Source organism: Electrophorus electricus, chromosome 8 (assembly GCF_041902795.1).
Source record: "Electrophorus electricus isolate QZ-2024a chromosome 8, ASM4190279v1, whole genome shotgun sequence".
In the NCBI taxonomy this organism is placed as follows: domain Eukaryota; kingdom Metazoa; phylum Chordata; class Actinopteri; order Gymnotiformes; family Gymnotidae; genus Electrophorus; species Electrophorus electricus.
Window position 1 is genome coordinate 13,044,054 of NC_137504.1, and position 17,447 is coordinate 13,061,500.

At 43.9% G+C, this 17,447-nt stretch overlaps 1 protein-coding gene across 2 annotated transcripts in view; it reads right to left on the reverse strand.

Moving 5' to 3' along the window:
• The window catches only part of gabrb4 (gamma-aminobutyric acid type A receptor subunit beta4), a 46,508-nt gene extending 30,153 nt beyond the window's left edge, over window positions 1–16,355 (reverse strand). For both annotated transcript variants that reach the window (XM_035527552.2, XM_027019457.3), the window contains exons 1-2: window positions 15,157–16,355; window positions 13,421–13,512 (exon numbers count right to left, since the gene is read on the reverse strand). In XM_035527552.2, coding sequence (XP_035383445.1) covers window positions 13,421–13,512; window positions 15,157–15,236 — 172 coding nt within the window. In that variant the 5' untranslated portion in view covers window positions 15,237–16,355. The remainder of the gene's footprint in view (window positions 1–13,420; window positions 13,513–15,156) is intronic.
• Window positions 16,356–17,447: the final 1,092 nt, after the last annotated feature.

The following is a 17,447-nucleotide window of genomic DNA, read 5'->3' on the forward strand; positions in this document are numbered from 1 at the left end:
GTCATATCCTTTCCAGACTAACGAAGACAGGGTCCCGACTTGTTCAGCTTCATGCTGCAAAAAGATCTCTTGATGATTGATCTTTGATTGTCATCCATTCTCTTCTTCGGATCCTGACCATTCCTCACCACCAGGGGAGACGTTACGGTACAGGAGGCCCTGCCCAGCACTTCTGATTTTCTGAGGGGGTTTTGATCTAAACCCAGACATGAGGGGGAACCACTGGGCTTAATCGCAAGTAGAACTGCCTCTATCCATCTCTTTGATTCTAGCTAATGCACTCAACAACAGTACTAGCACACAAAGGTAAGACTTAGTGATAACAGAGCTGCCTCAAGGGTAACCAGCCATTTGCATGGTTATATTGCCAGGGCATCCCCAAGGATGAGATGACCATTTCATGCTAACAAATCAATAACATTGCATTCCTTTTCGCTAACGATGCACGCTTGTAAGACAGCGAAACACAAAAAGACAAATAGTGGTCTTATATCTGGCATGGCTCCTCCCTGTAAACCTCCCTAACGCTACATCAGCTTTTAAGGGTGCACTGAAAACTGCAGCGCCAGAAGCTGCTGTTGTCTCAGCCTTTCAGAGCATGCTGCGACACAGCACGACTTTACATGTTTGAAACCTAGCAACACAAAACATGCTAGTTCAGCAAAACAACCAAACTGTGGCCATTAACATGGTCTAAATTATTCTTGTTTCTGACTAAGAAAATATGGCCTCTGTGAATATAATGTTAGAGTAAACAGGAAACTCCAAAAGAATAATAATGACTTTACAGCAGGAACAACAACTGGGCAAAGGCTGTTATTTTAATGTGCAAAGAATATATCAAGGCAGCAAAACACTTATCAGGTATCTTTCCTGCTGTGGTATGACCCAAGAGCCCTGTAGCACTACCAAAACTAAAAAACAAAACGAAATCCAAACAACCAAGACCAAGCCAAACAAAACACAATCTAAATAATGAACCAAAAATTTGCTTCCACCCAATCAATCCAAGTAGAAACTTCTAAATGATCTACTGGCAATGCGGTCGACTTGCAAACTTGCACTGGCGTGTTCCTCCCTGACTCGCAGTAGTTCTCTGCTAGTTGACTAAGACAAATTGTGATGCACCGAGCCCCAAATGTCCAGATTATTCTCCGTGCCTTTTCTCCTTTTGCATACTCTGACATTTTGCATCTATTTGCTCAGTACTTCGTGGTCCCCGTGTGCTGCTCTGAGCCCTGTGCGTCCCTGCACGTTTTCCCCATATCTCTCTCCCTTCGCAGCCAGATGGCTCTATCATCTGTGTACATATTTAAATGACAAATGTAAGGCAGGTGGCATCTCTGGAGGTGCTGATGCTGTTCAGACTACCAGCCCCCCCATTTTCCTAAACAGCGGGAAAATCACTGGGAGCCAAGCCCGAGTGTCAGAGCCCAAGCAAATGCAGGTGGGAATGCGGCTGGGGCAACAGGTGGAAGGGGTCACTGTACAAAGAAGAGGAGATGCTGGAGGAAGAGCGTAAGTAGTGGTGAGGGCATATGTCAACCGGAGCCGTGGGGCAACGCAGGTTAGCGTTCTCCTCCCTAAACATGGCCTCACTGTGGAACTGATGTTTCTTTCCTGCAGGTAATGATGACAGTAATACCTCATGGTTTTGTCAGACCCTTTTTTTTTTTTTGCCTTGGGAGGAAATCTGAGTGCCTACTGGTTGTGGGGAGGGGGAGGAGTGTTAGCACGGAGATCGCCTAGCATCCATCTGTATGATGTATGGCTGCAGGCCCCCTAGCCTAAAGGAGGATTGCCAAGGATTTATTATCCCAATTAGTTTAGAGGGTTGATGAGCTATCATGGCGTCAGGGAGCACAATACAAGGATGCCTGACTCCACACTAAACAAATGCACACTTCTGCCCCTTGTGTTTGGAGGATGTCAGAAATGCCACAGAGCACCCTCTTCTGGCATTCAAGCAGCACTGCTAAGCCTCATATGGACTCAAAATATCTGAATTTCTCAAAAGCTATTCTGAACATCAGTCATCTTCAGAACCTGAGCCATGACCAACATCATGCTTAACCACATTTATTTTTGATAATCAGATATCAAGGTGATGCTGACGTGCTTCATAATCCATACTGGCACAGACAGTGCTATACTGCTGACATCATAAATAGCTTTTAATAATCTGTGTATGCTGGACTAGGCTAATTCCATGAAGATTAGGGTTAGGCTGTGCCAGCATGCCATCAAAGCCGTCATGCTGAGCAAACCCAGCAGCGGCAAGTGTGGACGAAGCACAGTGGCAAAAGAAAACCCCACTCTTCCTCCGGATTCAAAATTCTAATCATCAACTCATTGCTTAGCAACAGAGGGGTTCCATGGCAACAGGGCAGCATTGTCACTTTAACATTGCAAAGGGAGACGCAGTACTTTTCATATGTTGTGTTCAAATTGGCCTCCCTCTTTTGCAATCCTTCTTCAATGGCCAAATGCTGGCACTATGTCTTATAGGTCCATTTATTTTATCCGTTTTTTTATTGTTGTTTTTGGTTAGTTTTTTTTACTCTCCACCAAGGAAGATCTCTATAAGGCCACTGTACAAGATGCCTTGCTTTCGCTGACAAACAATTAGAGACTGTATGCTTGGGGGAATGTGGTGTCTACGGGGCCTGTGCTGTAAGCATGGTGCCTTTAAAACCGCGCCACATTCATGACAAGGGCCTTGGCTGACACAGGAATATGCATACGTTCCTCTACCTGACATTTGTGGTTATTAACACATTGTTGACATTTATAAATGTGGTGCTGGAAGCGATGAGTCAGAGCTAACAGCCTATTCATTATGCTTTAATGGTCAATGGGAACACCCACACTAACAGGAGCACTGTCTATCCTCATGAAGCAGACTGATGATCAGCACATCGCCATTCAAAAACCTCCTTTATTATTGTTGTTGTTGTTCCTAAACTTTATTTTGATCTAAAAACCTCCCTACAATTTTGATGTATTAAAGCATCAAAAATTACATTTAAGCCATGTGCCATCAGAACTTTTAAATCTATAATTAGTTCTAAATTGTTTTCTTGCTCACCGTAACTTGTATAATCTGTGCTTGCTTTCTGAATTTGTTTAGTCCTGGCCAGCTGATTTTATCAAAATAAAGCATGCATGTGTAGACTTAAATATTCACCTTGCAAACATCTGAGCTAGTGATATCAACTCCAATCTGTCTGTCAAGCACAATTACCAGTTTTTTATTGAATGATATGTGTGGCTCCTTTTATAACATGAATGAAAACCACTGACCAAAAGCTTGTTATTTTAACTCCGTAGAGTTGACCTTTCTAGTGGGCATTTACTGAGAGCGGTATATCTTACAGGACTCCATAGCAGATTCTAAATTGAAATTCTCTATGCCTTTTGTTATGTAGTCATTATCATCCTTTTGGCAATCAATACAGAGAATGGTCAAGAGAATTTCCTTAGCACTGCAGCCGAATAATGCATCAACTTTGGGCCAGTGAAAGATATAGTTATTAGCATTTCTGGAGCGAATGAAGGGACCATCTCAGACTTCTGATATTTTGAGAATGAAGGCAGATCATTATTCCAGTGTCACCAGTCATAGGACACAGCAGAATGATGGAGAGTGTGTGTGTGTGTGTGTGTGTGTGTGTCTGTGTGTATTTGTGCATGTGTTTGTGTGTGTGAGTACAGTAGGAGAGACTCACAGCACCTTTTCCACTGATCTGAGACCATTTTAGCCATTTCCCATACGTCCAGGTCGGCATTTGGAGTCATAATTTGGCACCAAGGGAAGCCGCTCCTTGGAGCAGGTGGAGTCCAGCTCAAAGACGAAGCCTTCCTCTCCCCGAAGAGCTCCTCGTTTGGGTGCTTGGGGCCCTTGCAGCCTTCTGAGGTGCACTAATGAGATGGGCTTTTAAACATGCCTCCTGGCAGTGGTGGCAGGCTGCATCAATCTCAGGCGCTGCCATAAACGAAGCTTCTGCCCATATTTGTTTATCTGAGACGATGGCGTGTCCCCATCCCGCCCTTGGCTAGTCCCTGTTGGCTCCCAAGGACACGTTGGGCCATCAATCACCCCCCAGGCGCGCCAAGGTACTGCGCCGCGGGGAGAAGGGGCGTCTGAAGAGCAGCAAAATGGAAGGGCGGTCTCACTCCTAGCGGGGAGGCACCTCACCCACATGCATGTCCAGGCCCTATGGGGCCTGTTTTTTGGCTTCATTCAGCATCAGTGCCCCCTGTGCACCCCCCTCCCCTTCTCCAGCTGTGCTCTGACTCCACAAGGGGGCTGATAGGTGCCTTTTGTGTGTGAAAGATGCAGCCTGATTTCTCCTATTTTTGAGTGTGCTAACTGGGCTGGCATGTGTTGCTCGCACATGTGCACACATGCACACACACACACACACACACACACACACACACACCACTTCCTTAAGGAAAGGCTGGCCGTCTCCACCCTCCTTGGGCTTTTCCCACCAGCCGTAAATCAGAGGGATTTCTCCCCCCTGTGGGGACACAGATCTATCTTGCGCCACTTGCCCCATTCATCCTGCGTGTGCGCTTTATGCCCTGTAGGTGGCAGAGCACACCGCAGGTCCACCTTCCACCCACCGGCAAGCATCAGCTTCATTTAGAAGGCCCGCAGGTGGCCCAGACATGTTTGTTATTAATGGGGAGCGTTTGCGTGGCCTGGGAGGGAAGGAATCAGCAGCTGGGAGTTCCAGTCGGGGGGTGGGGGGTGTTAGTGGGAGTGGGCTGGGGGGGGCCTTTCCTGAACATGTACTGCAGGAGCTAGGCCAGTCAACAACGCACTGTGTTTGCCCCATCTTATTTGGAGTCAATTTTTGCCTATATTGTGGCTATAGATCACTTTCCCATACCTGTTCATAAGTCTGTTTTATTGCTATATTCCATTGCACATGTGATGTTACTTAAACAATGGCTAAAATGTGCAGGGATCCCAGATCCTGTTGCTTTGCCTAGTTTTACATTTTCCCTGTATTAATTCTCCCTGTTGAAATAAAGAGCTTGACAGTTAGCTAACAAGTTGAATCGGGCGTATTAGATTAAAAAAATAACACAAAAACAGGCAGGCAGTGTCTCGGGCTGGTGGCTCAGAACCAGGAATCACTGCTGCATTAAGCAAAAAGGTTTCAGAAGGTATCACGCTCTGCAGAAAACACTTCCTAATAGCCTGCCTTCCTACAAACACGCTTTTCACATGAGCTGCAATAAGCCATTGCTAAGACTCGAAGCAACGCATACAGACAGGTAATCGCACAGCTGCTATCCACCTGACAGGCTCCATGACAAGACCCAGCATAGCAAGCCATTCCACCTCCACCCTGACCCGGCGGGGCCTGAGTCGCGAGGGCCGGGTGTGTAAGATGGCGCGCTAGCCACCCAAGCCTGTGGCGAAGGTGTTCAGAGAAGGCACTGGTGTCCATGACAACCTAAACCTCAGGTGGGAGTGAACTGACTGCAGCAACATGATGTAATGGGGAACACATCACAGAGGCTGACTCCATCTCTCTCTCTCTCTCTCTCTGTTTCTCTTTTGCTCCTCTCTGTTCCCCCCACACTCTTTCAATTTCTTTCTTCCTCTCTCCATTTCTTTCACACTCCTCGTGTCTCTGTCCTCTCTCTCGTCCCCTCCAGCTCTCTGTCCTCCTCCCCCCTGCATTCCATCTGTACTTATCCAGAATCCCGTAAGCTTGCTCTCCACACAGCATTCATAGAGCATCTGCTAACTGATCACAGGCCATACACGTCACACGTGAGACTCCCGGTGCACTTCACCAAATGCAGGCCTGTGGCAGAGACAAATCTAAAAACACACGCAGGCCTGTATGCCTGGACTCCAGACACATACATGTAGGCACACAGACTCACAAGGGATAGACACTGCAAAGTGGCCAAAAAAAGTTTAAATAAAGTGGGTTGCAGGTAATATAGGACTACAAACACTCACACAGGGCAAGCAACAAATGCAATGGGCTTGCATGTCAGGCCCATCAGAATTCGCCTCCAGGACACCCCATTTTAGTGGCCAGATAGGTGCATGTTTTTGGCTAACAGTACTAGATCCCTGGCACATACAGCCAGTCCACATGGCGAGTCAGAGGGTTGAGGAAGGCTTGTGTTCACAGCCCCATGGACGTGCGGCTGCGTGGTTAACGGCTGCAAGGCAAGGCAATAAAAAGCCAGTTTCCAGCTGTGATGACAGCTAGATTTAAAGTGTTGTCCCTGGGCTGGGGTGTCAAAGAAGGAGGGAACTGTGCAAGGGACTTGTGGGGTTTTATGTTACCATAGTGGCCTCTCTCTCTTCCACTCTCACTCTCTCCCACATTGTTTGGAACTTGTCATGTGACATCATTATATACCCCCGCCCCCTTGCTGGGGTTGGGGAGCTCCGTTTCTCGCCAGTGACTCACCGCTCCCACTCACCTGCAGAAATTGATGATGGGGTGCACACTTTCACCCCCCATACACACATCCTTGTTCCCGTTGCAGAGCCAAGAGAAGCCTGAGGAAAACCCCTCTGCCGCTGCCCCTATCCCCCTACTAACCACTCCAGCTACCCCTTGACCCTTCCATTTGTTTTGAGCAGATAGAGTATTACTGCTTCTAGAAGCCAGTAATAAGGCGGTTAATAATGGCAGCACTTCCGTCGTCCAGCTAACAGGACAAGATGCAATTCCTAGTGTCTGCAGAGCTAGTGAGGCTCTGCGGAGCAAAATTAAATGCACAAGCTACACTAGTGACACGATCTGGCAATGAACACCACTCAGGCGCACATATCCTGTCAAATCAGCACTTGGTCCAGCTTCTTTGACCATGCCAGTAACATATAATGCACAGCATACAGCATGAAGATGAAACATCTGCCTTTAGGGGGTTTTCTTTTATGGATCAACAACACAGTCTTTCACACACATAAAAAACACTCACATGTACACACACTCATGCACAAGCAGGCGGGCGCTACTAAATCATGCGGTTAACAAGACGGCTGGTCCATTGGCCATTCCAGGCTTCTGTTCTTCAGCGACCTGCCAGCTGAAGGGGGAATATATTGTCGTCCCCCCTTCCCCCCTCCAAATCCCATACCCCAACCCCCACTCCTACCCCCTCTCCACTCCCATACCCCAAACCCCACTCCTACCCCCTCCCCGATGCTCCCATACCCCAACCCCCGATTCCTACCCCTCTATCTCCCAACAATGTAAATGACCTCTCAGACATGGGCTGTCCAAGTTTAATTCTACCATCCTTCAGATACCTCTAGAGGCCCTCATGGAATAGAAGAGAAAAAACAGTTAGAGATTAAACAGGATAAACCTGTTTCATCAGCTAACAGCTGTTGACAAAATGTTGACCTCGCAATCTATACTAAAATCAATTTTGCAGTTTTCAATTTAATAGGTGGTAATGTGATTTTGATTAAAAAAGAAGTCCTCTAGTCCTTGTGAAGACCAAGTACAGAGAGCACAAATCGGTCCAAGGCCCATATATATATATATATAAACATTTTATAAGCATGTCAGCATGATTTTATTGCATGCCTATTACATAACTGAGGTCCAGTCTGAAATCTCTTCCCCGTTTCATTTGTTCACTGGTCATTTAACAAAGCATTTAAAGTACTGCCAAATACACTAAAGTTGAATGAGATGCAGATAACACAGAAAATGGGGAGGGGAGCGAAAGTGGAAATACTTTACTGACACAATTTACAGGCCAGTTCTTTTTGTGAGATTTTCCTGCAGTCCATGGAGGCCACTTACAACAGGGCTGGAATGGCCAGCTCCTTGAAGATAATACAATTAGACAATGTTCAGTTCGCGGTTTCATTTCACCGGAATCTCTGGACGTGTTTTCCCCCTCAGTTTCAGCACCGCAGCACTATCACCCAGTGACTTCTGTAGCCAAGCCAGCACCCTTGCTCTCCGGGCAACGAGAGCATCATGGTCCAGGAAGTGGTCTGCAGCGAGCAACTTGAATGCAGTTCCTGGTCTGGATAGTTTACGGGTCTTTTGGATGTGCTGTGGATTTTTTGTGGAGTTTTGTTGTGTGTGTTTGTGTGTGTGTGTGTGTGTGTGTGTGTGTGTATGTGTTTTCACACATATTCATGCTGACTGGAGGATCACTGTGTTTAGCACCATCTGTACATGAAAGGTTCTTATATCGCCATTTGAGGTGGTGACATTGTTCACACTGAGCAGGACCTTAAAGCTGAAGGAGTTCTGTGGGATAGGGGCAAACTAGCATTTTAAGTGACTGATCAGGGCAAGCGACAGCTGAGGGACATTCTCAGGTCTGGATATGGACAAGGCCTGTAGGGTGGTGTGTGTGTTTGTGTGTGAAATTCATTAGAAATTCAGAAAGGAACAATCACATTGCTTAAAGCTGCAACCCAGCACATCAAATATTTGTAGGTGCTGAGTGATATAGAGACAGAAAAGTTCCATTTTTTCTATAAAGGGCAATGCACTCGAGGTAAATAAAACATTAGAGATGTGAGTCCTGAGCTTAACACACAAATTTGAACATGAATACACACACACACACACACACACACACACACACACACACAGTCTATGGTCATGGCTTTCACTCGGAAACAAAAATAGTATCTTCTGAATCCAGTGAATTCAAACCTTCACACTAGAAGCACAATCAGTTTACAGATGAGGTAAGATATGTATGATTCTACCTCCAGTATTCTGACTCAATCCAAGTCTGAGTCAACATATAAGAAAAGTAGAAATTTAGTCACACACACACACACACATTGGATTGCACAGTGTTTGTGGGGTATGTTCATTAACTTGCATATTACTGTAGCTAAATAATTCTATTCATATACCGAAACCTAACCCTAAACCTTACTGTAAACCTAGCCCTAAACTTAACTCAGCAAATGAAACATCTGTTAGTTTTTAAAATATATATTTTTTATTATTAAAAGAAAAGCTTTTTTTTTATCATTATGACTTTAAGACCTAAACACATTGCACCCTCCACACAAATATGCATGTGAAATTTCATGTGACTAGATCATATTTAGTGTGAGTGCATGAGTTTGTTAATGTATGTGTGTGTGTGTGTGTGTGTGTGTGTGTGGTGTGTGTGTGTGTGTGTACGAATGTGTGCATGTATGCATGTGTTTGGGTGTGTGTATGTGTGTGTGCTGGTGTATGGCCACAGTGCTGACCACATGCTCACAGTACTGTAAACTCCCTGCAGTGGCAGTGAGATGATATGTCCTCACAATGCAGCAATTAAAACAAACTGCAGCATGACACATTACTGACAGCTAAAAATCACACATCTTTCTCACCCCCAAACAAACCACAATAAAAACAAACACAGTAACAAAAAGAAACAAGAAAAAAGACAAAAGCCATATTAAAAAATCACATCTTGCCTCAAGGAACCCTGATGATTCATGGCCTCGGGTGTGTCATGTTGCGTATCCAGGCAACCGCTTTTCCGTTCCATTCCGTTAATTAAAGTTTCAACGTGTTTTTTATGGGCCGAACATAAATGACCAACGCGCGCTCGCTCAGGCAGGTCTCCTGCATACGGAGTTGTCTCTCTCCGGAAAGGACGACTCGAAATGAGAAACCGCAATCTCGTAAAAAATCAAGGTCCTCGGAGGCCGACCCGATTATTGAGGTCATAAATAAGGCCCTCGCGGGGGTAATTAATTCAGTGTCTTCCTCTCGCGTGTCTCCCATTTCATTTACATGGACTGAAATGGCATGGTGGTTCCTCGTTGTTAGGTAAAAGCCATTTTTAGTTTTTTGGTTTTTTTGGGGGGGGGGGGGGTAACGTTCGACTTTCAGTTATGCGGTAGGGAAGAGCATAGCGGTTTTCTTCCTTAGAAGTCATAAACCTTTTGGGTATGATTAGATCAAAACCATCTTAATGAAAGCAAAGTTAATGTGCGCTGATCAAGAATCAGTGGCTACATTTGTTTTCTGTAGCCTAGGCACAAAAAAAACAAAGTTTTGCTTCATATAAACTGCAGTGGTATGGAAATAATAAGTGGTTTTAAATCTAAAATAATGCCATCCTACTGAATGGATATTCAAACTGTAATTTAACAACCCAAGTATTTGAGCCATCAATACATATCCCAGAATCCTGCAGTTTGGTTAATTTGGTTTAGTCCTTCAGAAAACATACACGTGTGATTTAAAGTCCAGAATTGGTAGAAATTATGCACTATGCATCATACAGGCACGGAAAATATTTTCATGTTAAAATCTCCTTAAATACCACTCAATACACTAATACATTTACATTCACCCAAAGTTGTGACTATGATATCCTTCTAAAATACTTGGAATGATCCAGAAAAACAAATAAATCGGTACACTGCTGCATTTAAATTGTGCTGAGATATGAATCCACAGCATAATGTTTTACAACCAAGCATAAATATGTTCATATATACAGACCAAGAAATCCATTTCTGTCAGGGACTGTCAGAAAATCACCACAGGACTAGCAGTTGAGAATTTAGTACTCTACTCATGGACATTTCGTCTGTTTTAGTTGTGCAGTCGAACAACATGCATAGAGCTTCCTATGGAGATGCAGTACTAAGGGTCTTCAAATGAGGCTTTCTAAGTCTCAAAATGTCATCAGCAGGTGTAGTGATTATGATGGGAATGAGAAGTGTTGATGTGGGCCATCGTCATACATCGTAATACATCCCATGTAAGCTTTTCGTCTCTGTGTCATCTTCAGCACGCTGCAATCGCACAAAGGTCCCCAGTGGATTGTGGCTCTGTTCAGGCAGGTCTTACTCTCTCTCCCTCTCTCTCTCCCTCTCTGTCTCTCTCTCTGTCCCCCCATCTCTCCTTCTCTCTCTAACTCCCGCCAGTATTCTAACTTCCAGGCACACACCTACAAACGCACAAAGGCTAAGAAAGTTAGAGCAGCTTGTTTCTCATGGACAGTAATTGTTGTACCTGATAATCCATCTCATCTTTTCACTGCTTCACTCTTTTTTGATAAGCTGTACACTTTTTTCATAGCACCGCAAGGTGCAGCATGTGCGCCTTGCCGATGGAGACGAGTGCAAAGAGGAAGGAACGGGCTCGGGCCCCACATTGGCTGCCAAGGAAAAAACAAAAGGCACGGAAACTGCCAGAGCACCATCAAACCGACCCTGCCAAACCAACCCGCCATGGGAGGTTACAGTGTGATTGTCCAGGTACTGGCGCTGACCTACTGCGAGGAAAGCAGTGGGAAATGGTGCAAGGTCACTTGTCCTGCTGAATGAAAGAAAAGGCCAGAAATGTCACCTTAGAAAATGGAAGCTCTGGGCTCCAAAACAAGGCACCTGTTTGGTCAGAAGTTAGCTCAGCACAGCCATGCAAGTGGAAAAGGCAATCCCACTGCTGTAAACCAATCTGTATATTTGAGAGCTTGTGTGCAGTACATGGGGCTGAGGTCTGATAGTGATAAGGAGTCCTGTCAAATTCAGCATTGGTAAAAAGATCACTCCAAAGCAGATGGTATGAGTGTATATGCAAACAAGTGTGTGTGTGTGTGTGTGTGTGTGTGTGTGTGTGTGTGTGTGTGTGTGTGTGTGTGTGTGTGTGTGTATGTGTGTGTGTGTGTGTGAGTGTGTGCGTGTGTAAGAGAAAACAGGCTTGCCTTGGCCTTCATGCTAATAGGATGGCTTGATGTTAGGCATGAGTACATGCACAGGCTGCTTCTTTCACACAGGCACAGACAAACACAGAGACACACACACACACACACACACACACACACTTTAGCTGGAACATGTATCTCCCCGAAACCTAACAGAGGACTCTAATGTTTTCATGGCTGCTTGGCTCCATGTCTGCCTAACCCATCCCTTTCTCAGTTGCTGATTTCACTCCTTCTCTTGCTCTCTGCATCTTTATGGCTGGCTTGGCAGAGTCCATTTAAAATGCATCATCCCAGAAGCTGACAGTGGTTGGCTGTGTTTAAGGAGAGCTTTAGCTCTGACTGATGGTGGAATTGTCAAGATGCAGGTCCCTTGCCCCTCCTCCTATGTGTTCAGGTCAGCCTGTGAGCTGCTGTCTCCTATCATGCAACACCAACCCGAACCCAGACCAGGATGCACTACAGTGGGAAAGGTCTCGCCACTGGGCCCCTAACACATGCCACAGGCCTGGAATGAGTGTGGTAACTGCAAAGCATTCATTGCACCATTCTACACAGCCCCCTTCACATCAGTGTAATTAGCTAGAGAAAAAACAATTTAACAAATACTTACAAGTAAAACTGGTACTATTATATAGCAGAGTGGCCATATGCTAAAAGGGGATGATACAAAGAGTGGAAGACACTGGCATAATCTAAAGACAGATGCTCAACTTTATATAATTAAGAATAAATAATAAATGGATGGTTTATGATAGATAGATAGATAGATAGATAGATAGATAGATAGATAGATAGATAGATAGATAGATAGATAGATAGATAGATAGATAGATAGATAGATAGATAGATAGATAGATAGATAGATAGATAGATAGATAGATAGATAGATAGATAGATAGACTGTCGATTGAGTGTCAGTAGTCAGCCTGGTCAGACCTCCAGTGAGTTTAATACTGCTGCATCCTGTGCACTTCACAGCATAGATTTGCTTCTTTGGTGAAACACAGGCTAATTTGCTGAGGGTGAGCGGAATGGCTAAATCGAAAAAACACCTCTGGTAGCAAATTTACAGCCTCTTTGCAATATCAGGGGGCAAAGCCGACTCCTGTGATGAATGGTTGGACACTGCGTCCTTCAAACAGCGCATTTCTGCAGACAAGGCAAAGTTATTCTGTATTTTTGCGGGTGTCGAAGCACCTTAGGGGCCTTTTAAAATTGCGAACCTGCATACAGCCATGGTGCATGGGTAGCTGAAACGCCACACTCAGCCTTTACAAGTCCTTCCACTGATTCTGCCCTTTCTGAAGGCAAAGGCAATGAGTGTCAGGTTAATGTAATCAAGAATTCAACTGGTAGCTCCTGTTTATCTTTAGAAAGGTGAGGGAAGAGCAACCGAGCGCTGAGAGTTTGTTGTCCTTGGACATAGTCTGTGATGGCTGTGAGCTTTCCTGAGTACATTCCGTTTAAAGGAACCCTGACTGTCCTGATCCCTGCTCCACTCTAATCTTCATATCGCTCCTGCTAGCAGTACTGGCCTTCTGTTACTGCAGTCCTTACAGCACCTGACTGAAACGTGAGCCAGTTTGGAAATAAGTTTCACAGATTACACTGTAAAATCTGAAGAGGTTGTGGTAGAGTCTGTGTATATAGATGGCATGCTAACTCATTGCGGTTGCTTCAGACAGCAGAAAGGCTCCAAGTGACAAAGGGGTGAACGTACCTCCAAAATCCGGACGGAGACGGATGTCATACCCCTTCAGCAGTTTGTCCACTGTCGACTTGGCCACAGATATTCCAGTTCCAGTCGAGGTGCTATAGGACAGACAGTTAAGGTCACTCAGTTATTTAAAAAAAAAGAAGAAGCATAAGACCTTATAGAATAATAATAACACATATACTTATTGAATGAGTGACCAGGCTTGCTTGAACATAAATAATGACATCTTTTTTTTCTTTTTCTTCTTTAGGAGAGAGAGAGAGAAAAAAGAAAGAAAGAAAGAAAGAAAGAAAGAAAGAAAGAAAGAAAGAAAGAAAGAAAGAAAGAAAGAAAGAGCCTTAAAAGAGTAATATTTCATAAACACACAGAGCTCATGCTGTTCTTTGGATATTTACAGTAATATGGGCGATATTACTTAAGAATGGAATATGCCCTTTTCTATTTACTGTGCAATCCAATAATGATTCAAACAACATTACAATCCCTATTTAGTATATTATGTAATTTATACAGCAAGACTTTATTCTAAACGTTAATTTTACGATAAGCGCAGTTTGATCATATGTCTAGCAAACCATTTGATCATATGTCTAGCAAAAGTGATCGTTTGTTTTCTTTTATCTATAGTAATCGTGCTCATGTTCATGCGTATGAAGCTCAAAATCGAGTTTGATAGGATTAACATCAGCTTTCTCTTATCTGGGCGTGCGTGCGTGGTGGAATGAAATCGAAATATCGAAATGTCAAAATGGAAGACTCTGGGTTTTGAGCCACCTACGTTTCAATATCCTGAGATTTTCCAATGACAAGTAGCGTTTGATTAAATTGACAAACCCATGGCCCACTTCTCGGCATATGCATTGTTACAGTTCCGCAAAACGTCATATAAAATAAGCAAAAGGGTTGAAGATCGTCACCAAATCACGGTATGATTGGCTATCGATGCTCTCTTCGCGGTTACAGGTGTCCCACATAGGCTACACGGTATCCTACTGAAAGGGACCAAAGACTGCGTATTAACAAATGAGGTTAAAAATCCTTTGCTGTGCACAACTGATAATGTAAAAACGCACCTACATTTTTTGGGGGAAATAGGCGCGTTTATTGATAGGCGTCGTCGTTTTCATTGACCGAGCAATGATGAATCTGTAATAACACGACATGGTGGTAGGGGGTGGACTGAGATAAAAGCATTGATCAAAACAGGCCTATGTTTCCACCGTTTGACTGACTTAAATACTGAACCTGTATTTTTCATTACTCTTTTTACAGAAATTACAGAAAGTACCTATTGCATTTATCCAAGGGTCCCAAGTGCACGTCTACACAGTATGGGGAAGACTCACTGTCACGTCTCTAGACCAACCAGACGTGAACGTATAGATAAATGCTAAAAAGATATGGTATATCACTAATGTATGCGTCTCACAATGGCCGCACGCATGTTTCATAGCTCTCACACATACAAACGGCTGTACGGATGCATGCGCGCGCGCAGGCACGCGCGCACGCACACACACACACACACACACACACACACACACACACACCTCAAGTGTTTATTCCAAAAAAGGTATGCCATTGGATAGACAAACGTTCAATACACCACAGCCCGTCAGTGAATCATCAGTGATGTCTGCCTGTTTGGACCTGACCAGTAAGTATCTTGGTGTGTTTAATCCAGGACAGGTTTCCTATAGCCTGCGTGTTCAAAGATGACTTACTAATCATTTTCTTACCATTGTACAAAGCAGATAGACGACAATACCGTCAGAGCAGAAACAATTCCACATAATTTTTCTTCTTGAGGACCCAACATTTCCACAAATCCGTTTATACTCTTTCAGTAATCCAACCGCGTGTGGTCCAAAACGATAATTAAAAAATCCAACAGAAGGAACGGGAATGGGGGAAAACGGGCCAAATCAATTACTTAAATCAAACCACCGATACACACATGTGTGTGATGGCCCGGCAGAAAAAAGAAAAAGAAAACAGAGAAGTGGGTTTTAAAAGCACGTAATTGGTCCCAGCTGTTTTCCTTGGCTATGGAAATCCGTGCAGGTCACAGACCCCCTCAACCAACACCAGAAGATCAGACATCTTGCTCAAATTCGGACGGACTTTTCAAAAGTGCCGAAAAGTCTTCCCGAGCCAAACCATGAAGAAAAATTAAGAAGAACAAAAAAGATTAAAAGAGTAAAGAAAATGAAACAAATGCGACGTCTTCTTTTTACACTTGCTGTAGCAAATTCCCAGTCCAAAGCTGCGGACGAGCCATAGCTCCAGTGATGACTTTACATAGGGGGATTGTTCCACAGTATGTTGTTTTAAGGATTTTTTTACCCTCAGCTGTAAACGATAGGGGCTTATGGGGTGCGGTGGGGGTAAAAAAGAAAAAATGAAGTCTGCATCCCCATGTAATTGCTGTTGATCGTCGAGATTTCCTTCGCCGAACGCAAAGCCTCTGGTGAAAAAAATGCACATTAAAAAATGCAGAGGAGAATATCTCATGCAGACGTCAGAGCGTGTAGTCTATGGTACCGGTACCCCCTTTTATGAAGTAAAAAAAAAAAAAAACAAAAAACAGAGCTTTAAGCAACCTTTACAAAAAGCGTGCAATGTATCACAATAAAATCGGTGTAATGTCCAAGATTCTACCCTACTGGAAAACCCAAGCGATGCCGTCCTCAGTGCCTTATCTGTCTACTGAATACCCTAGCATGTTCCGTTCGCGTTCAGAAAGAAACAGTGCCCAAATGATGACACACTTCAATTGAAATAACGCCTCCAGGAACTGAAATGAAGAGTAAAAAGGAAATCAAGACTGAAAAATAAAACTCAAGCTTACATGCTTAGGTTTGGAATAAAGAAACAACGACATTGTCGTTGACAGTGCGCTGAGTAAAATGTAAACGTTTATTAGAAAAATAAAAGCGAAAGCGAACCAAAGAGGAAAGGCAGTCTTTCCATGCGTTGTATCGCTCGGGGAATGATGTCTGTACTAGTCGATTCACTCTGCAACCCATTAAAATGCGCTGAGTGTATTCCGGTGCATTTTCATGCATTTCTATCACTTTGCTACATACTTCAACACACACACACACACACACACACACACACACACACACACACACACACACACACGCCACAGAGAAACACTTACACACAGATTATATATATATATATATATATATATATATATATATATATATATATATATATATATATATGAATCTATATATGAAAAAGGTCAATATGAAGCACTCTGAATTTAGCATTCATAGCACATACAAGTATGTTTCTCAGTTACACTATTACACTTAAAGGTGGTGAGAACACACCCAGACTATGATGGGAAAGATTTGGTGCTGAGCTTTTGAAATTCATTTAATAAAAAGCTGCAAATCCACAGGCACATGCTACAAACAGACAAGTAGTGTTTTTTTAATTTTCTTTTTTCCCCTCTTTTTTCACAGAAGATGAGGGCTTCTGCAGGGATCTGTGTGCTGCGTAGTTGCTAAGCAACCCTGAGAGCAGTGATGCAGAGCAGTGGTGTGTGGAGGGCTGCGCGCAATGGCACATTTAAAGAAGCTAAGGCAGTACAGGAGGGCAAACGGTGATGTCTGCATGCATGGTGCCCCCCCCCCCCACCAAAAAAAAAAAAATGCACAGCTGCTTTAATGGGATAATGCAATGCTCTCTCTCGCCCTGCTCACTGGACATGTCCCTGTAGGGGATATGAGCGATGTTGATACAAGGGACAGAGACGGATGGCCATCGGTGCTATCTACAGTGGTTCAGTGGCACTTTACAAGATTAGTTTAATGAGGCATAACGAGTCATATCAGCATGGCCACATTCACTGACTACATCATATGTTTACTGCACAGCATGCGACGTGAAGTATTGCTGGACTTAGATAAAGTGGTGAGCCACTTTGATCATAGTCACTGTACAAATGAGAAGCTGTTGGTAGTTTTGTTTCAAGGCACATGAATTCTGAAAACATTTGATTGAATAATCATTA